Raw genomic sequence first — 22,795 nt, forward strand, 5'->3', positions numbered from 1 at the left:
ATGTTTGCATCCGTACAGGCTACAAAGCAACTTTGGAAACTCAAAAACAGTGTTTCCAAATGTCTCCGTTTTAGGGGCTCGGAAATGCCGTAGTAGTGTGGACGCGAGGTGTAAACATAGCAAAAGTTATTCGTTTTTAAACCAAACCGTAGTAGTGTAGATGTAACCTTAGTCAAGCAGTTAGGGATTCAGTAGTAGTAGGGGTTCAGTAGCAGTACTATATCCACGACTTCCACGTTCCAATTCCGCTGGATCTCCCTCTTTTCAGCCGGATGCCCGTTACCTTTGTGTAAACTCCGGTGGATTTATGAGGACTATGGTTAACTGCTCCTCAGATCTCTGTAGGGTAAATCCAGACAGCTAGCTAGACTATCTGTCCAATCTGAGTTTTCTGTTGCACGATTTATACAACTTTTGAACGTACACATGTATCACCAAAACAAGTTCCTTCCCAAGGCATGTATGTGAGGATCAGAATGTTTTCATTCAGCCTTGTTTTCAAGTCGGTCCAAGTTGTTTTCCTGCTTTGAGTGTCTCGTTACAAAGACCAAGTCCTCACAATAACCATCTTGTTTAGGGCCAGATTAATCAAAGTAGTAGTTGTAAGTGACATAGATAAAACATTTAAGAGGAGTGTCCAGGCGTAGGACACTTGCATGTCCTGCAGGCCGTGGCTGGCCATATATATGAAAAGGAATGGAGACATGTTAGAATATATTATATTCTATTTAAATGGAATTTGAATTATATTTGTACCTCTCACTGAGAATTGATTAGATGACTGGTTTGCTCACCTGGTAGAGCGTGTGCCCCATGTACAGAGGCTCTGTCCTTGTCACTGCGGCCGCAGTTTTGTTCCGACCTGCAGCCTTTGCTGCATGTCATCCCCCTCTCTCTCCAAATTTCAAGACAAAGAAATCAAACAGTCAAAGAGTTTTTTACATCCACTAACGTCAGTAAAATGTGAATATGTGCAGCCAATGAACCGACAGATCTGCATAATTTATGATACAATTGCAAAGTGTTAAGTAATTCAGAGTGCATAGCTCAAAGGCACCTCGGCAGTAGTCTTAATAGAAAAAGGGGGGGCTAATTTAGATTTACTTTTCTGACCGATGGCCGACCATTAACTGATCATTAACCGACCAACAGTAAGGCAGCAGTATCCCAGTTCACCCATCCAGGAGGCTCGGACATACTTTCGGTGTTCCGTGCGTGCCGACAGCTGCAGGCTTTTTTGCACGTCTATGCGACTGATGTAGCCCGTCTCCACCGCATCCACCTGCGAGGTTGTCAGCTGCCTGGCATATTCTGTGTGTAGGACCGCCGATTTAATCCGCCAGTCCTCATCGATATAGTGGTATGGGTCATGTAGCTCTCCGCTGTGAGCGCCGTCCAGCAGAGAGCCATGAACTTAGCAGAAAAAAAGAGCTTAAAACGCAACTTGCTTGTGCAAATTTAGCACTAAGTTTGCACTAGCAAGTTAACTAGCGCTCAGTTAAGGAAATACATTTACATACATTTTTCTTTTAAAATGCAAAAAAACAGTTTTTTAATTACTTTTTTAATATTTGTTTTAATTATACTGTTTGATAACTGTTTAACTGATAGTATTAATCGGGTAAAATTCTTATTGTTGGTTAACCGTTAACCGATTAACATCCCTAGCAGAAATAGATGGAAAGTTGTTCATTCCCCTCCTACCTTTTTCGGCCAATCTCTCACCTACTCCACTGCTTCCTCGTCTTCCTCCTCTTCCTTCCTGCCCCCCAGCTCACCCCCTCCCGCCTCCTCTTCTCCCCCATCTTATTCTTTGTCATCTCTCTGGGTGAATTCCCAGCTGACTCTGTTTGTCATGGCAACCAACCAGTCGTGGTGACTGGGCCTGCAGCTCACACTTCCTGTGTGTGTGGTTGTATGTGTGTGAGGAGACGCATGCGCAGTGTGTGTGTGTGTGTGTGTGTGTGTTTAGACAGCAACTGGCTGCATGAGCCTGTCAGCCTGGATTAGAGTCAAACACACTGCAGCGATTCCTGCTTTCTTTCTTTCTTTCTTTCTTTCTTTCTTTCTATCTTTCTTTCTTTCTTTTTCATTTTCCTGTCTTTATTTCTGCTGCCTTCCTTGCTGTCTCTGTTGCACAAGTAATAACACTGTCAGATAGTTTGATTAGATATTAAGCTATTGGAATATGTACAGCATCTTTAGGAAATGCACTGTGGCTTCACCATGGCTCTCTCTCTTTTCTCTCCCACTGTATGTCTCTCCCGACATACAGTGCCCCACCCTCTCACTAATACCCCATTCAGACCGACACAGTGATGCAGTTCGGGGGTCTGTCTGTATTGGTCAACTGCATCAGCTGGCCCTCCCTCATAATCCTCTTCCCTGCCATGGTTGGATGCCGGTCGGACACTGCCAGGCGTTGCTACCAGCAATGGAAATTAATTCAAAGATACCGGCGTTTAAATGTGATTTAACCAATACACCGACAAAAGAGAGCAAGAGAGAAGGAGAGAGAGATAAACTGTAAAAAAAAATTGTTGACTCAACTTAAAAATATGTGTAACTTGGTTGCCTTGAAATTATAAGTTGATTGGAAATCAGATATTAAGTTGGCACAAAGAGGCTATTCAGTTCTCTCAACTTAATGTTGCAAGTTCACTGTACTAATAACATGTTCAGTCAACTAAGGTTTATTTGTAAACACAACATTCAATTTAGTGGATCCAACTTTTAATTATGCATTATATGAACTAATGATTGTGTGGAGTCAACTCCACTCTACATCAATTCAACAACATTATGTAGTGGGGCTAATGTGCATTTTCAAGTTGTCTTGACTAAGCTTTGTATTTGTGTTGACTTCATTATGTGTGTTGTATTAACATATCAAGTAAGTTGACTCGGTTGCCTTGAAAATCTAAGTTCTACCAACTTTTTTTTTAAGTTTCCACAAGACAAGAATGTGAGTCAAGATTAACAAAAACATTTATTTCACACATTCAAGTGTTTCATACAATATAAAACAATGGTAAGACACAGCATCAACATTTTTTTCCTTATCCACTCTGTTAAATATCTATCTGCCTTTTTCTGCCATTACAAATCATAAGCCTTACTGTTAGTGTGTGTGTGTGTGTGTGTGTGTGTGAGACAGTGAGTGTGTGAGACAGAGAGTGTGAGACAGACAGAGTGAGACAGAGAGTGAGTGAGTGTGTGTGTGTGTGTGAGACAGAGAGTGAGTGAGACAGGGAGTGAGTGTTTGTGTGAGTGAGTGTGTGAGACAGAGTGAGTGAGACAGAGAGTGAGTGTTTGTGTGAGTGAGTGAGTAAGTGTGTGAGACAGAGAGTGAGTGTTTGTGTGAGTGAGTGTGAGACAGAGAGTGAGTGAGACAGAGAGTGAGTGAGAGAGACAGAGAGTGAGTGTTTGTGTGAGTGAGTGTGTGAGACAGAGTGAGTGAGACAGAGAGTGAGTGTTTGTGTGAGTGAGTGAGTGTGTGAGACAGAGAGTGAGTGTTTGTGTGAGTGAGTGAGTGTGTGAGACAGAGAGTGAGTGATAGAGACAGAGTGAGTGTTTGTGTGAGTGAGTGAGTGTTTGTGTGAGTGAGTGAGAGAGACAGAGAGTGAGTGTTTGTGTGAGTGAGTGAGTGTGTGAGACAGAGAGTGAGTGAGTGAGACAGAGAGTGAGTGAGAGAGACAGAGAGTGAGTGTTTGTGTGAGATAGCCTGAGTGTGCAAGGTGGTGGCAAAATAAGAGAATATATACAGTCACATATGTCAACTATAGAGGCAATAAAAACAGCATATTTTGAGAGACTCTCAGGACTTCTAGTCCACCTTAGCATTGACAGCTAATATTTGCATAACTGTGTGTGCAACATGATAATTTAACAAGACTATTTGAGGTAGTAAAACCAAAATCAAATGGCAATAATTTTCTCCTTTTCATCCCACGAACAACTGACCTTACAAGTTCTTAAAAGACACACTTAAAAACAAGGAACAGTAACTCCGTGACACTATGTAGCCAAGATAACGGGTGGCACTTTTGAGTAATATAAAAAACAGCTATGACTGCCTAGTCCATCTGCCCATCAGCCGCACAGAGACCGGAGTCCATTAACTCTTGAAGAGCAAAGGTCTCCACCAATGTTTATTATCACCTTTTGTATTACCTCGAACATGTACTTGAGCCCTTTTGGGTAATGGATGTTGAAGATGTAGAGGAGACCCATCAGCAGGGCGAATGCGTTGGGCACATCCTTCAGGTCCCGAAGAACGATATGCTTCTCCAGAATCAGTGCAATATCAATCATCTCCTTGGGGACAGGGCGTTCAGGATCCTCCTCTGTAACCACCAAGATTCCTACGTTCATTCCTTTCACTGCCTCACTCTCTTCGTTTGGCTAATGACACAACAAAGTAATAAGAATAGATTGCAAATCAGCATTAATTCCTCAACACATGAAAATGCAAGATGCATAGCAAACTTGGGTATGAAAATGTCTGATGCAAACTAATGTAAACCTATGTAAATGGAAGAAATTCAAATACATTACAATTTCAAATTAATTGAGCAAGGAATCCCGTCACTGCAACTTGGAACAATTCACTTGTTCTCCATTTAAGCAGATGTCTTTCCACGTCTAGATTCTTATAACAAGACATATTTTCTAGATATCCTATAACTACAGGATCATGACTTCATTTGGATCAAAAAGATCGAGATTAGCAAGTGATATGGATTCCAGAGTGGCATTGATTCCTCACATACCTTACAAATCTTGAAGAATTGGGAGGGATCCTCTTTCTGGAAATGGGCCAGGCCAAGGAGAACAACTGCTCTCTCTCTCTCTTTTAGTTCTGGACAATAGAAGAGGGATACAGACCAGAAAGGACATCAGTGCTGCATAAATAAAAAAAGAAAATGAACACAACTTTGTATATGCAGGGAAAGGGGCAAGTAGTTCCATTGAATCCATGCTGAACTTTGTAATGCCTTATTACTTTGCGTTGATTTGTTGAGAAAAAACTACAAAACTTACAGTTCCACTGCATCAATCATGACACTGAATTAATCTTCGGTCAGTTGTTTCTGAAGAAAGAAATAGAAACAAAAATACTGCATTAGCGTGGCTTAAAATACAAACAAATAGCATAGGTGTGTTGTCAGACAAGCTTGTTATTTCATGAAATTTAATGCAATTTAAGGACTATGCCCTATGTTGGAAGGCTATTTTATACCAATCAAAAATAATGCATTGGTCAGCCCTTTCCCTAGTGTACTAAGGCCTACATCTATCCAAAGAAAACAAAGTAAGTCAGTCTGATAACCCTCACTTCATTGCGCGCGCGCACACACACACACACACACACACACACACACACACACACACACACACACACACACACACACACACACACAAGGTAGTGTGAGTAATGAATATTTCAGTTCAGTTCAGATTGAGAACTATAAATAGTTCACTACTTCAATATTCAATATTATTATTATTGATAATATTCACGTTAACGTTTTACTTAATTTAGTTATTAAAATGACGGTTGGGGAAGAGGATATGAGAGACTATAAATCCTTAGCCAAAATAATCACAAACTCACTACGTGAATTTATATTACATTCTAAGTATTACTTAGGTAGCTCCCTCCGCCGTCCCGCTGTCTCTCCTACCTATCCCGGCCCCCGCACCCCCTGCCCTTCTAGCTACCTGCCTGATCAGTGCTGCTGCAGATGAGGAGAAAGCAGAGGGGGGATGGGCTGCTCCTCAGTCACAGACTGTTTTGGCGGACACAACAGAGAAATACCTTGCCTGCTCGCCGGACAATACTGGCGTCTTTTCAACAGAAAGTTGCCAGATTTGTGGCTAGTCGCTTTCGTGAAAAACGGGGGTTTGAAAAGTCGCTAAATCTAGAGCAAAAGTGGCCGCACAATTCATGATAAAAAAAAATAGTATCTTGCTTGTTTAAACTAGTTAACGTGCTCATTTGCCACATCTGACCATATGCAAAAGATACGTTATCAGAACATGTTCGGACAAGCATGCCTAAATTAAACCACCTCAGCCTGCATATTTAGCCATGACAGAAATTCAAAAGAAAACAACATTTCCCCATGCATGCCTTCATCCATAGATATACAGCCTTCATCGAACAAACCAGCTAGCTAGTCAACATAAGGGCTAACTAACTTAACTAACTTACATTCAGAGGATTAGTTCGTTACTTGCATAACTTAGTTGAAGGCAAGTTCAGAATTTCTCCACATAATCATTACATAGCTAGCTAGCTAATTAATGAGCAATGTTTGTTCTTTTCTCGTAATTCTCTCTCTCTCTCACTCTCACACACACACACACACACAGACACAGACACACACACACACACCTAACATATCCCTTAGCTAGCTAAGTTTTTGAAACTAAGGGCTTGCACGTTATACTGTAGGTTTGAATGGTCAGTTCACAGTATTTCGTTAAAAACTTTAGCTTAGTAAAAACAAAACTCAAGCTATACTGAAATATTAGACCATAGAAAAAGTTAAAAGTTTACTTACGCCAACGGTCAGCTCGCTTCTTGCGCTCGGTCCTTCAATAGAGGAGACGTTGACTAACGTGGTCTGCCGCTCTTCGCATGTGCAAAATGACGTAGCGTGGTGAACCCTGGGTGAACTTCAACTTACATTTGAGAAGACAAGCATGACTCAGTTGTGTCAACTGTGCATTAGAATTTCTGAGCAAAACACAGATATGTGTGTTATCTTAACAAAAGTATTGAAAAGTTTTGAGTTGAAAGTTGACTTAACCCCAAAACAGAAGTTGAGACAACAAAAAGGGGAAATAATTTTTTACAGTGCATGGGTGATCAAGAATGATGGGCAGACAAAGAGGGGAAACTGAAACGGAACTTTTATCTGGTAAATTACTGGATAGTATTCAGTGTAATTCTGTGGTTTACCAGTAAAGTGTTCAAAACTACACTGTAGACTGGAGCCTCTGCTAACAATGAGAAGCAGCGTGACAGCTGTCTCATATGAAAGGGTCCAATGCGGGTTGAACACGCGAGCTCTCTGAAGGTGGTATAAGTAAGTCAATGTGCTATTCTAATATGGCAGGAGGAAGGAGGGTGGAGGGGGGTTGGGCTTCAAATGTGATCCATGATCCTGTGGTACAGCAGGGAACACTGCTATTACATAACTGTGTGTGTGTGTGTGTGTGTGTGTGTGTGTGTGTGTGTGTGTGTGTGTGTGTGTGTGTACGCGTGCGTGCATGTGTGTACTGGACTACAGTATGCAGCGGTAAGGCTCCCTTTGCAGCTGCTCTTGGTTTCAATGTATGTTTTTTTTTTTAAATCCCCTGTTGCAGTAAACTTGTTGCGTTTAAGCAGCTTTTTGAATCACTACGGTTAAGCTCCTGGGTTTCCGTCTGTAAACTTCCCTGTTGTGTATATTAGTGTTTCAGTTAGCTGAGATGTGGTATAGAGCAGCGGTCCCCAACCTTTTTTGCGCCACGGACCGGTTTAATGTCAGACAATATTTTCAAGGACCGGCCTTTAAGGTGTGGGGGATAAATCACAAAATAAAATGATACGACCGGCATAAAAAACGTGGTATTTTCTAAAAATAATAATAAACGTGAATCCACTGTGTACTCATATGCAACTTTATTAGCAGTTAACAAAGCGCCAACAACATAACATGAGTAACATCCCCTCTGCCCCCTAACACTCTCTGGTCGCTATGGTAACGTTTAAACATGCCTTCAAACAACAGAAAAACAAATATAAAGTGCATGAAAAATACAACTCACCATAACGCTAAATCAGTGGGAGCCCTGAGCTTGTTTCTCTGCAACGATGACAATGACACCGGAAGTGTGTTGCTTATGTCCAGTCTACTCCGTAATTTTGTTTTGGTTGCTGTCACTGCAGAAAATCCCGCTTCACACAAATGCAATGTCGGAAATGGCAACAGGGTTTTCAGTGCTTTTGTGGCAATCTCAGGGTATTCTGCCGTGACTTTAATCCAGAACACCGGCAGTGTTGTTGTCTCGAACATACTTTTAAGGCTCATTTGCGATCTCCAGCAGTTGATCTTCTTCTTGCATAGACATGCTGGATTCACCTGGTTTGTTGACAAATGGGTCGCGGAATCATTCCTTGGCAGTTCGTGGGTCTTTTGTGGTTGGGAAGTAGCGCTCAAACTCTTTTAAAAGCAAAGACAGGTGATCGTGCACCAACTGGGAGAATGAAGGCTCGGGCTCGGTCTTCCAAAATCCCCGCGAATGTTTGAAACATGTCAAATATACCTCTGTTAACGCGCCGTCCCCACAAATCCAGTTTAGCTTTAAATGCGGCTATTTTATCTGCCAACTTGAAGACAGTTGTCATTTTCCCCTGAAGTGACAGATTGAGTTTATTAAGCAGGTTGAATATGTCGCACAAGTAATCGAGTTTTGCGACCCATTCCTCGTCACTGAAATGTGCTGCCAGCGGCGACTTTTTTTCTGAGAGAAATCTCTGCAGCGGCTCTCGTAACTCAAACACTCTCGGGATAACCATCTTATTTCTGTGTGTAAGAGAAGGTGTCTGTGCTCCGTGTCCATCTCCTCACAAAGCTGCTCGAACAGGCGCAAGTTAAGGGCGTGTGCTTTGATGTGGTTAATAACTTTAACGACATCATTCAATACGCTGTTAAGTTCCGGTGGTATTTTTCGGCTAGCCAGCATTTCTCTGTGAATGACACAATGCGTAGACTCACATTCAGGTGCAACCTCCTTAATCCGAGTAGTTAAACCAGACAGCCGTCCGGTCATGGCAGCAGCTCCGTCTGTGCATATGCCGACACAAAAGGCCCATTTCAGTTTTCCTGATATATAATCATCCAGCGACTTGAATAGTTCTGCGGCTGTGGTTTTGGATGGCAATGATAGTGCACATAACATATCCTCATGCACATCCTCCTGATAAAGATATCGCACATAAACAAGTGGTAATGCCTTGTTGTCAATATCTGTAGACTCGTCAACATGGAGTGCGTACCACGGTGATGTATTAATCCTCTCCAACAATTGAATTTCAATGTCCTCTGCTATTTCCTCAATGCGCCGAGTGACGGTGCTAGCCGAAAGAGGCACCTGTGCTATCTTTTTAACCGCAGCCTCTCCTAGAAGTTCACGGCAAATGTCTTTAGTGGCGGGCAGGATCAATTCTTCACCAATGGTGAATGGCTTCTTAGCCTTACCAATACGATTATCCACCAAGTATGATGCTCTCAGTGCACTCGCATTTGTTGATGTGGTGGCCCTCAGTAATTGCTTCTGTCCTTCTTGTTCATGCTTTTTTCTTTCAAAATACTCCGAAGGCTTGTCTTTTAATGCAGGGTGCTTGGTCTCCAAGTGGCGAAGCAGTTTTGAAGGCTTCATTGCCTCATTAGAGAGCCGGTCGCCGCATATAATGCAGAGCGAGCTTGGTGCGCGGGAATCACCTGTGGCGATAAATCCATATTTTAAGTAGGACTCCTGGTATTGTCTGTTAAATGCAGCTTTCTTTTTCTTGGAAGTCGTAGGTTCTTTTAAATTTCATATGTTAAGTTTGTATTTTTATACATTTTATTTATCAGAACTTTAATATATTTTGATGTTCCTCTGTTCTGTTGTGACAATAAAACAAAGTTTATTTTTAAACTGCATTATCATATTATTTTAGTGAGGACTCATAAATAACTAATGTTATGGAAATCTGTTTATGTTTTGTTACGCGTTTCTGGATAATTTTTTTAAAGATATATCGGCCGAATATCAGATTTTTAAATCACCAAATATTTATATCAATATTGGCCTTAAAAATTCTTTATCGGTCGGGCTCTAATGTAGTATGACATTGATAATATAATGCTGAGATCTAGTAGTGCTATTGGAAGTATAAAAGCCCCAATGGTCAGGTGTAAACTTTCTGCAATATCAGAATTGTTTGAGGTGTATTTCAGACAGGGAACAAAGGAGTGTGTAAAATTTCACCAATAACAAACCAGGAGGGAAGAACAGTTTTTGGTCATGGAAGTGCTCTGAATTGGTTAAGGAAAATCATTGAAAATCTTATTTAATAGGCTTGGATTAAATTTTTCAAATTCTCACCACTGCCCTGTATTTTGTTATATACAAGGAGGGCGTACATTTAATCCCCATAGCCCAAATGGGACTGGAATGGCCCAAGTGGGGTGCTACCATTACATATCCGTGTAAGATGATTTAATTGTCACTAAAAGGGCCAAGCCAGGACTGCATCTTTTTTTTTAATGGCTTGAGACCTAGATGATTAATTGATTGATGGATCAACAGGAAATTGAATGGCAATTACTCTGTACTCTATTAGTTGTTTATGTAATTTTGCATGCTAAAATGACAAATGTTTGCTTAGCTCTGGGAAATTGTGAGGGGCAATTTCTACTTCTGTCTAACATTTCATAAACAAAACGATTAGTCAAGAAAAAAGATGTCTAAGAACAATTGCTTGCATCCCTAGATGACATGCTTGTTGCCTTGTTATGTTACTGACTTCTATGTCGAGCGACAATTAAACTCCTTTCTCCTGTTCCTCTGGTTTTGTGTTTTTTCAGATATATGTTCGGTAAAGGTGCGAAGCGGAAGCTGGACGAGGATGAAGAGGGGCTGGAAGGCAAAACGCTGGAGGCGCCGGTGGCGGGAGGGGGAATAGGCCTCGGTCCGGAGGGCCTGTCCAAGGTGTCGTACACCCTGCAGCGGCAGACCATCTTTAACATCTCCTTGATGAAGCTGTATAGCCAGCGGCCGCTCGGCGAGCCCAGCCTGGAGCGCCGCGTTTTAATCAACAACATGCTGCGACGCATCCAGGATGAACTCAAGCAGGAAGGCTCCCTGCGGCCACTGCTCTTGCCACCCTCGCCGCCTCCTGACGACCCCATGGACGAGGGCTACCGTGAGGCACCGCCCTCCTTTGGTGTTTTGTCAGTGGCATCGGCAGCACAGGTATCCCAGCCTTCTACGCTGTTGATGCCGGTGATCGTTCCACCACCTTCACCCCACCCAATGGTGCCTCCCAACTGCCAGGCATCCCAGGCCTGCTCAAACCGTGTGGAGGCCTTCCCCGCCCCTTTGGAAGCCTGCCTCACTCCAGCCTCTTTACTGGAGGAGGATGGTGGAGATTCAGCCTTTTGTACTTCATCCCCACCCACTCCTCCTCTGTCGCCTCCACCGGTGCAGCCTCCTCCGTTACCTTCGGCACTTCTGAGCCAGGCGTCCCCCGGGGTCCCTGTGCCCGCCTCGTCCAATGACAGTTTCCCCTCCGCTCGGAGTGACATGGAGTTGTGTACTTCCACAGCCATAACAAGAACAGAAGCAGCTAATACTACGACCGTGACTACCTCCCCAGCTCCCACGCCACTCACCCAGCCCTCCCACTTAGCAGCCCTCTCCCCAGCACCCAAAGACTGCAGGACAATGGGTGCTAAACCAGAGGCAGCTGGCGTCTTGCTAGTCGAAGCCTGCTGTGCCGATCTCCGGCCGATGGACACTTTGCCCACACTGCCCCCTGTTGGCCTAGTAGACATTTCTTCCTCTTCCTCTTCTTCCTCTCCCTCGGGGTTTCTCTCAGACTTGGCACTGGACGACGTCCTGTTCGCCGACATCGACACGTCCATGTATGACTTTGATCCCTGTACGACAGCGGGGGCTGTGGGCGCGGCGGCAGGTGGTGGACTCACCAAACTGTCGCCGGTGGTGACGGCGGACGACCTCCTCAAATCGCTGGCATCGCCGTACAGCGGCCCTGCCCCCCAGGTTTCAGCCAATCAGCCTTTCAAAATAGATCTGACAGAACTGGACCACATCATGGAGGTGTTGGTGGGCTCGTAACTCGCCAACACCACCACCTCAGAAACACAGACAGTTTCATATGGCGAACAGACTGGAATGATTTGGTTATTTTCCTGGTTGTTGTTTTTATGTTTTTTTTAAAAAAACTCTCTTCAAAGGTCGGTAATTGTAAACGTCGATAGTGATGTCACTTAGTACTACTATGACAACTACTACTACACAACACTGTGCATGCACTGTGCTCGCCTTTCCAAATATGGAAAAGAAGTAACCGGGAAACAAAGAGACACATACATTTGTATTTCTATATTTGTGAGGACCTCCATTGATTCCATTCATTCCCTAATCCTAATTTAAACCTAATCATAGTTTTACTCTTTAACCTGAACCTAAGCCTTAATCCTAAAAAGTAACTGTAAATAGAAAAAACTAATTGTGAAAAATTGTCCTCACTCTGGAGGATTTTTGCAATCATTCTATCCTTGTACTCCTCACAGGTATAGTAATACAAGTGAACACACATAGACATGACACACACACACACAAACACACTGAAATCATGGCTTTTAGCAGATGAGTGCCTTTCAAAATGACCACTTCTTCAATTCCTGTTTTTACAGTATTTGTCTTTTTTCTAGTTCTTTTCACTTTAACAGCCTAGAGAGGTCAATCCTCAATGTTTTTTTTTATTTATTATATTGTGTTAAAACTATTATTAAGTAAGGTAATTTGTTATGATCAAATAATTATTTAATCTTTATCTTATTACATATGCTATGTTTATTTGTAAAGCAAGCATAAAAAGGTTTTACAAGGAATATATTGTTTTGTCAGTGTGCTACATTATATATTAGTCAATATAATCACGCTTGGGAATAGCTCTAAAACACATCGCCTGGTTGTTCATTTTGGTAGAAGGAAATGTCTGTTCTTATACACATCATGTCTATGAATTCAGTTCAGGACTTATTTTTTTCTTTCTCTTCCTTATTGGCAGGCAGGCACATATAACTGTGCTGGATGCTTTTTTACATGAGCTCAAACTATGGTCTAGTTATCACGCTTCACTTACAGCATTCAAATGAGCTACACCCACAGGAAAGCTTGATGTGTTTACATTGGAAGCGGCAGCTGCGCCACCACCAACTCTTGCCTCCCAGTTGGATGTGGATGATCTGAAAAGTCCAACGTGAGCAGAGACTTTAGGCTCTAAACACATTTTTGTTACTGTGGACTCAAGACAAAACAACTATCACAGATTGCATAGAACTTCTCAGAATTACACCAAGAAAATTGAATATTTTAGTAGAAATGCCCTATTTTTGGTTTGGGTCCTACAGAATTAGCACCATAAGTGACGGACTGCATACAGTATTACACACACATACACACAATTTGCAGTGTATGTTTACTTGTGATTAGAATAGGAGGCCTATATGCCAAATCTCAGGGTTCTGCTCTCTTCTGTGCATTGTGTTATACAGTTTTGATGTTGATCCCAAAGCCCAGGTATGTTTTAAACATATGATAGCAGGAGAGCTAAATCTGGCTTGTGAGGAATTTGAATGTGGATTTCCAATGAAGTAGGAAACCCAAACCACAATGTTAACCTGATACTGCAACAATGCAAAATACTAATTGTTTCATAAACCCTACCCCCCTGCACAGCACAAGCATGATCTTTGATTTGACCCAAAAAGACAAAATGTGATGGCTAAGTGTAGCTTCTAAGATGAGGGTCATATGAGGATTCCTAAAGTCCACATGCTTTTTTCCCCCAGCAGACCAAAAGCTTGTACACACACACACACACACACACACACACACACACACACACACACACACACAGTTTTAGCAGCCATGCTATGTCCATATTCAAGCCTTTTATATTATATCTATTGAAGCTAGAAATAGTCCTATTTACACAAATTCCAATTACCTTTAAAATTTAAGTTGATGTTATTTTAACTAACTGTCCCCAATTCACAGATTTAACTATTATCTGTGGTTTTCCACGTGAAAAGGGAAAACACTATATGGAAGAGATCTTTGGAGTAGAGGTAATAGGCTGAAAACAGCTGTGTCACAGTCTCCTAAATCTACCTTCTCAGACTGCTAACCTTCATTTAGAAACCACACAACAAGCTTTTGCAAGGTCACAGTGTCACATAATTTGCACAAAGCCCATTCTGAATGAGACTTATAGAATAGTTGTAGATAAGGCCAGTAGTAGACACAGACATTAGCAAATCACAGACCTACCATCTTTCCTGGTAATGTAAAAGTCATATTGGCTACAGGACTACGGGATAGAATAATTTCTAAGGTGCAGATACATTACATACATTAAGGGTCGATGGAACAAAACAAAAAGTTGTAAAATGCCTTTTCTTACGGCAATATTCAGAAAGACAGAAGCAGTGAGTCAGCAAAGTCAGACTAACTCACCTTGCCTCTTACAGCCACACAATGCAATGAAAGTTGAACTGATCGGCTCAAATATTAAAAAGAAAAATCCACCCTGGGATACTTTTATACATCACCAGTCATATGTTCAATGCATTTACGGACGTTCTGTGTGATGAAGTGTTATTGTCTTGAGGCTACTCTGGGTGAAATTGGATTATGCCTCCTGCTTTTTTAAAAGCCCTCAATTTAATGTTTAAAACTGTGTTCATAGGTTTTTTTTAGCCACGTGTTGACAACAGAACGAGCTCAACACATAACAAAACATATTATTACCCTCTAGTATATGAGTTGTTTTGGCAGGTGTGTTGGCTAAAGACTGCTGCACATTAGTATTCATTTGGAATTCTGTCTCTGGCCACCTGATAATTGCAAGTTCCATATTCACTCTCTTTCAGGCTGTTTTGGTCTCCACCAACGGCTGAAGGAGGGACACATCTGCCTCTTTAGCTGCTAATATGCTCCATTATGTTCTGCAAATGTGTTGCTTCGCAGTGTGGGTTTAGTAGTGGGCCAGAAAACCAAAACAATGAGCTAAAACACTCCATAGAACCAAGGGGAACTGCACTCCAAACGACACCTTACACATGCGTAATCATTTGATAGCAATAATAAAGGTATTGATGAGTGCAGCTTTAATGTTGACACCAAACATTGTAACTGCTGTATCATCAGACCCAAACGAAATCTGCTGTTTTTTTTTGTCTTTTTTACAGTTTTCAGCAGTGATCCGGAATGAAAATCTGCGGAATTTAGCGGACTGCTTTTCTGCTTAGGGCGGAGATGTGTAAGCATTCTGAGCTTTATTTTTATTTGTTTAAAATCTGCAGGAAATCTGCGGAAAATTCAGCATCCATATATTCTCTGTGGTCCTGCTTATCATTATACATATCATCTACATTTGTCTAGCTTTTCTCAGCAATACACAGTAAGAAAAAGACACCACAGATAGACACTGCAGTGGTGAACAAATGCACATCACCAACAGGGTGGATTTTTTCCTTCAAAAGTACTCAAGTATCAAATAGAACAAGAAAGCCTAAACACTTGTGTGTCTGCCAACACAACCTTGCTATGGTGTAAAATGGTATGTTAATGGTATTTCTAGCAGAAGTCCCAGCTGGTGGGACCCAGTAGTTGTTAATGGGGCAGAACGTGTTATCTGGACTGACTCCTCTTGCTGTGGTAGCCAACAGCACTGAGGTCAGGGCGGTGTTGAAACTTGTTCCAATTGAAGATCATTAGTTTCCCAGCGTGCATTTGACCGTAGCCAGTACGTAAATAAAATGCATTTGAACTGAATTCAAAGCAGAGTGTGAGCCCGAGCAGATAGCAGCACCAACTCATGCTGTCTGTAGATGACTGTGTCTTGTTTCTTTCACTATGTTTGGATTTTGGAGTGCTTGTTTTTTCTTTTGTGTCTATGAAGTTATTTATTCATGTTGTCTTTCTTTTCTGTGTAAATATATTTATTTTTGATGTGAAGTGAACATTTGGATTGTAAATGTGTGTACAGAATGTGTGGTAGGAATGTATTTCAGATAGGAATGTATCTGAGCGTGGAATTATGGGTGGAAGCCATTTTTTTTATATATACATAGGTAGTTCTATGATCTTGTTTATGTTTGTTTGTTGCTTTGCTATTGATTTTTGTGGGGTGGCGGCCACAACTTTTTACATTTTTTCTACTCTTTTATTTTTTTTTTCATCTTTTTCCAGTTGAAGGCGAACAGTTCATGCAGCAATACTCAAAAAACCTGTCTCCAACCTTCAGATGTCAAGACTCCAAAGCCTGTCATAGACGCTTCAATGCCAAAAGTAATGTACATAGTATGAACAGCATTCAAGCCCCTGAGACTTTATCGATCAGTGTTTGTTACCGAATCTGTTTCCGCGCTGTCCAAGCATGTGACGGTTCCGAATCGCCGAGAAAGACTGACCGCAGTTGAGGCTGATTTCCTCTACGAAGGCTGTATTTTACACAGACCTCAGAGCTGTGCCTTTTTCTATGCAATAGAACACAAACACAGAGAGAAACTATCAGCTGATCACTGTATTGGGATCCAAATGTGGACTGTAGATAAAAAATGTATGTGTGTGTATATATATATATATGTGTATATATACACATATATATATATATAGTATATGAGATAAATGGACTGCTCTCTATGAATTTGAAACAGTCTTACTTTTGTAGTTTTATATATATATATATATATAAATATATATATACAATAAACTGTAAAAAGAGCAGATTTGTTTTGTTTCCCTACTTTCTGATATTGTGTACCGTCTTGATTTTTCATATGCATGCACAAAAACACATTGACTTTCATATTTACATAATTGGACGACGTTTGACCAGTTTGTGTTTTTAATGATTGAAATCGATACTTTGTTTGACAAAATAATCTTAACTCAAGGTCCACTTACTAGCTTTTTCTGGAGCTTTTAACCACTTCTCACGATTGAAAACATGTTATCATGTGGCCGCAGTTCCATACTTGGGCCATGCTGAACCTTACTTTTCATGCCAGAAAATTCCAAACGTTTACTGATACTGTTGTTTATATTTTAAATTTTGGAAGGGTATATTAAAACTTTTCTTCTACCTCAACTATGGCGTGCAGTTAAAGCCAGAGTGATAACAAGAAGAGGGGGAATACAACTGAATTGTTACAGCCACAGTGCACGTGTGGAAAGATATGTCTCAACTTCTGTCTTGAGCGAGACGGTTCATTCTTGATCATGGTAAAAACTTGTGTATGGACTTTTGTTCACATGATAACAGGTGGTTGTATACATGCTAAGGAAGGCCATGTGATGTTGACACCAAGCAAGTGAACCACATTGAGAATTCTTATCACAATTAAATCAAACTATAAATATAATTAACACAACATAACCAAATTTTACTTTTATCAAAAATGATTCAGTTTCAAATTAATTCTTATCTTATCCTTTGGTATTACTCATTTCTCTCAAATAGGGTCCAGCTGGTCAAAGTAAATGACAAACTTTCTTCTCCAAAGACAACTAATGTTGGAGTACCCCAGGGCTGTATTAGCTCACCTGTGTTGTTTACTTTATACACCTCTGATTGCACCGCTACTTTACCAAATCAGTTTTTGTTAAAGTACTCAGATGACTCAACTCTCCTGACCTTATTGAACAAAGGTGATGACCCTACACTGTATCAGGGCAATGTGGATTGGTTAGTTGAGTGGTGTGATAACAATGCTCTCATTAACATTGTGAAGACAGAGGAAATCATTTTTGGAATAACTCAGAATTGTTAACTTTCCATGTGAAGATTCATAACTCAGAAATTAGTCAAGTCTCGGTCTATAAATATTTGGATCTCATGATAGACGACAATCTCTCATGGAATTCTCATATAGATTTTATCTGCAAAAAAATACAACTGTGTGTTTATTTTCTTTGTAGATTGAGATCTTTTGGAGCTATTAGTCAAATCATCTCTCTGTTTTTCACATCAGTAATTCAGAGTATCATGCTTTACTGTAGTACTGCTTGGCTAAGTAGCCTCTCAGTTAAAAATAAAACAAAGCTATTTAATCAGATTAAAATTTGCGCAAAGATTATAGGACTACCTGTAGCACACTCCTTTCAGGAGGCTCACAATAATAGTATGCTTAGACTAGCCAGAAATATTTCAAATGACTCTTTACATGTCTTGCACAGTGAATATCAGCTTCTGAACTTCAAACAGACGCTTTAGAGTTCATTCTTTTAATCGTATTAGACTTAAAAACTCCTTCATACATCAATCTATCCTATTGGTAAACCGGCTACATTAAACCCAGTGCAATATTATTTCAGGGATATACAGTACATCTCCAAGACTTTGTCTGTGTGTATGTTCATGTCATGTACTGTTGTTATATATGTTTTTTCTGTTTCCTTATTTTGGAGTTTATATCATTTTTGGTAATGTCTCATGTATGTCTGTTGGTGTTATTAATCCCATGTATGTTTGGATGTTTTTGGATGTATGTGTATGTTGTCATTTGGATGTATGTGTGTCATTCACTGTTTGGATGTATGTGTACGTCCTCATTTTTAAACGAGCAACCCAGGGATGTACAAAGAATTTCAGCCCTTGGCTGACAATAAAGTTGTATCGTATCGTATATACAATTTATACCATGAAGTATTATGCAACCCTATCAATAGGCAACGCATTATCATGAACAAGTTTGTATGATATCGTACGAAAAGTTATGCACACTAAAACGTATGATATACAAAAAATAGTTTAAGCCGCTACAGACCTTTTTGACGCCGGCTTCAGACCTCCGTCACAGGTCGTCGTATCAGCAGCAGTTAGTAGATGTGTTTAGCCGCTACAGAGCTCTGGTGCTCCGCATGGTGCTCCGTCAGGTCAGCGGTAGTTGGTGGTTCAGTTACCTGAGAATAGGTGACTGTGAGCCGGGTACAGAACACCGCAAACTGCCAGTCATGGTGTTCTGTCAGGTCAGCGGTAGTTGGTGGTTCAGTTACCCGAGAATAGATGACTGTGTGCCGGGTACAGAGCACCGTGAGCTGCCGGTGGTTTTGTCGGAGATTACGGTAAGTTTAGTCAAGAAAAGGTGAGCGTTCTGCGGCCACGAAAGTTACGTTAGTCACCAAAACGACTAGTTAAGTTTAGGAAAAAGATTGTGGTTTGTATTAAAACACTGTATTAAGAAACACGCATTCTTGTCTTCCCCAGGAAGCAAACTCCGATCCCTGGCTTGAAAGTCCTGTGCGCCCACCCACCACCACTTCGCTACGCAGAGAGCTGCGTTCTTATGCAGCAGCAGTCAACGTGATGCGCACAGCAAAAAACAAACAAACATGGAAATCAAACAAATTACAGAGCTTATCTTTTCGTAGATTTTCGAACGTATTGTTCATGAGAACAGGCTGCAATAGGTACACTAAGAAAAGTGGTTTAATAACGGGTTATAATTTATTTACTCATTCAGACCGGGGTAGACTAAGGGATTAAGTAGTTTTAAATAGTTTTCCAGTGTTTTCAAATGTTCAGTAACCTCTTAGGATTACACGTTTATAAATCATGTTCAGCAAGGTGTTGTGCCATAGGATCATCTTGAATTTTATGTTATCTGACTTTCTTCTTCAGATGTTTCTTATTTCAATCAGACAACTACGATTGAAATGTTCATTATAACAGCAGAATATTGTGTTTGGTGGCCAGACTCCAACCTCATCACTCCCCGCAGATTGGGTTCACATGAGATATTGTATATATAATGATGAAGTAGTTTCCCCCTGGCTGGAGCCTGCATGTGGATGCTGGGGTGGTGGTGGGGTTTACAGAGTAGTCAGCAATACTGGAGCAGGGCAGCAGCGCCATTGACGAGCAACTTAAATAGACCAAATTGATGGGGTGTGTTTGGTAAATGATACACAGTGTGAAGCGTGTCACATGTGTATGCAACGGTGCAGCTCGAGTTGCATGCCTGAACTAGCTCACAGGCGTTGCCCAATATATTAAAATTTGTTTATTAGGATAAACCACTTGAGACGTATCATCTTGTTTTCGAGGGGGTCCCAACATGTGGGTCTTACTTACTGCATGGTACTAAGTGAACAGGCTTCTCACCTTTAAGGTTCCCTGGACTTAATGAATGTGCATTATTTTTGTTATATTGTCTTATTGGCCGGGAGGTTGCCATGGCTCAGTACTGACTTTCTCGACTTGCATCTCACCAACACTACGTCTGAAAACATAATGATAAATCCAACCATACGCTGCAGTACTCAACACATAAACCTAAACAGATAATGCTGTAATGTTCCGTTTTCAGCTCAAAACATACACAGACAACCTGCGGATGGCATACAAACAAGCTCTCCACACAGGGTTGTAATCTGGATTTTACTAAGGTCATGATTCCAAGTGGCCCAATGCACCCCAACCCCCTTAGAAAATTAACAAAAGAAAAGACATTTAATATACTGTAGTTATGTGTTTGTAAAATTGTTTTTATCCAGTCAATTGTTACATTATATGTTCTGTAAATGTATTTCCCTACATGAAGGTCTCCACACAAAGGCTGTACAGCTAAAAAATTATAAACAATTAAGAGCAAATTGTCAGCTGATTTTTATGGGAAACACATGACATCTGATTCTTTTCAAGGCTTAACGGTTGTTTTAAGAAACATAAATGACTCCTTTGAAAGGGTATTTATGCAGTACATTAGGTTGTTTTAAAGGGCCTGAGGGATGTAACAGACGTTATTCTACAACTGCCAAATTAGTGGCCATTGTGGAAACCAGTAGAAACCAGTATTTTTCAGCGCTGCATCCTATTCATCTTAACATGGATCACAATAATTGGGCCACATTTGATTTTTTAATTAGGTGTTGGTACCAGCTTGATGCGCCTCTTTGCACTGGATATTGTATGTCTTTGGGTCGGCTCTATAGTCTCCATTATACAGTTCAGCCTGTGTCTTTCTCTGTTTTTATAGTTTACATTGGCACAGTGCCAACATTTGCCACTGTTAAACAGCCATGACTCCTGATCCGCAGGCCGGTGGTTATTTCCAGCATTCAGGCCACACAGCTGTGAGGGGAAGGGGGACAATCTGTCTCTATTGGTGGAGGGAGGGAAAGTTTAGTTCGACTTAGCAACAGCAGAGCTAAGGTCACTGAGGACAACACAGACAGAGGGCTGCTTCTCTTGCTGTCTGTTATCTAGATACTGTCTCTCATTTTATTTTATTATTTTATTAAAGGCAAGGTTGGTAACTTATTCCAATATACACTTTTTGACATAGTTTGAAATGGTCTTTACATCCCAACAGCAATAAATAACTTATGGGCTCTGAAAAAGGAGGGAAAGGAAAGGGAGAGGGGTTAGAGGGAGCCCTGAGGACAGGGGGAGAGGTTAGACGGAGCCCCGACAGCGGGGGCAGGGGGGTTAAGGTCCACTGTCAAGAGTCCTTTCCACACTTCCAATTCATTGTATGTAAGCAGTCATGCAATGCATTCTGGTAGCGTCGCGACGTCTTTCGAAAGCTGTTTGCCCGCTCCTCATTTGCATAAAGTTGAATCCAGGCAACTTTAGTCACGAAAATCTTTTAAACTGATGGTTGTCAATCTGAAATAAAGAGACAGATTCGGCAACTGCATAGCTTATTTCTCGTAGAAAATGTTTTCAGAAACACATTTCTATTTTCGTTAAATAAGAGAAAGTTACTGTTGAGGAAAAACTCATTTCACATATGTGAAGAAGGTTTCGGGAGACTTTGATGAATTACACACAAGCATTTAATGAACACTCAATTGAGGAGACAATTAAGGTAGAAAGTTTAACCACGATGTGTTATCTTGTCGTGGCGTCCCATCTCCCTGAAGTTCCTATCTTCCTGAAGGTGTGTTTAAACTCATGCTGGAGGCGTTAAAGGTGCAATATGTAATATATTTACTGTATTAAATTTAAAAATGATGAATCAGATATTAAGGAAACATGCTAAGTTGAAATACTATATTTTCTGACAACAATTCTAATGCCAATATTTTAGTAGTTTGTGTTGTGTTTTGGCCTATGTGTTGTTATCAACTGCCAAGTTTGACAGCCAGGCCGGGTTGCCAGATATATCTGTAAAAACGTAAACCCTGCGCGCTACAACTGTAACATTAGTAAAGCCATGAAAGCAGCAAACAAACGAACGACGAATCAACGGAGATAGATACTACCCAACCTAAAAAACCTTGGCATGTTACTAACAGTTGCGTGACCAGACATAACCAACCTACTGGTAAATATTGGAGATGTATTTGAAAGATGGAGATAGCTTAGAGCCCAAAAGGACGCAGAGTTGGCTAATTTCCTCCTTCAGGCTAATTTACCACGGCTATAGGGATAGGCATTTTATGTAATTTCAACATTTGTGTACTCACATTGAATTGTATAGTACTTGAGTTGGTTAAAGTAAAGTGATCCTGACTGGTCCTGGCTAATGCCGCCATGCTAACACTGCTAACTCCTAACGTTACCAGAGGACCAGGCAAGTGGGCCATGGCCTGTTCAGCGGCCGGAGCCAACATCAGTGAGTTGATTTTAAGCCAAGAAAGGGGGGCTGTAAATCGGGAGAGAGGACCGTGAGTTTGCAATGTGTTTAGCGATTGTTGCTGTAATTCTAAGCCAATAAAGTGTGTATTTCAGTCGAGTGGAAAAGGACGGCAAGGTAGTGGTATTTTTAGCGGTTCTTACCCTTATTCTAAGCCGAGGAAGTGTGTCTGTCCGGCGGGTGGAGAGGACGGCGAGGTTGTGGGGTTTTAAGCGGGGGAGGGGCCGGGGGAGATGACTCTCTCCGGTATTTTTGAATTTGGACTGCAGTAACTAGTTTAAACGCTAGCTGTCATATTACACGTTGCACAAGTTCAGCTAAACCGTTAAGGTAAACAAAGATATTGTGGGCGC

General features: G+C 41.1%; 1 protein-coding gene and 1 long non-coding RNA gene across 4 annotated transcripts in view; one reads left to right on the forward strand and one right to left on the reverse strand.

Moving 5' to 3' along the window:
- Positions 1-12,680, forward strand: part of sertad2b (SERTA domain containing 2b) — a 77,315-nt gene extending 64,635 nt beyond the window's left edge. For all 3 annotated transcript variants that reach the window (XM_028603899.1, XM_028603900.1, XM_028603898.1), the window contains exon 2: positions 10,629-12,680. In XM_028603899.1, coding sequence (XP_028459700.1) covers positions 10,633-11,901 — 1,269 coding nt within the window. In that variant the 5' untranslated portion in view covers positions 10,629-10,632 and the 3' untranslated portion in view covers positions 11,902-12,680. The remainder of the gene's footprint in view (positions 1-10,628) is intronic.
- LOC114572313 (uncharacterized) lies at positions 4,233-5,100 on the reverse strand. The gene is made up of 3 exons (XR_003694751.1): positions 5,044-5,100; positions 4,773-4,861; positions 4,233-4,404 (listed from the first exon to the last, which is right to left on the reverse strand). It is a non-coding gene; the product is annotated as an uncharacterized LOC114572313 (long non-coding RNA).
- Positions 12,681-22,795: the final 10,115 nt, after the last annotated feature.

Source organism: Perca flavescens, chromosome 17 (genome assembly GCF_004354835.1).
Source record: "Perca flavescens isolate YP-PL-M2 chromosome 17, PFLA_1.0, whole genome shotgun sequence".
NCBI lineage: Eukaryota > Metazoa > Chordata > Actinopteri > Perciformes > Percidae > Perca > Perca flavescens.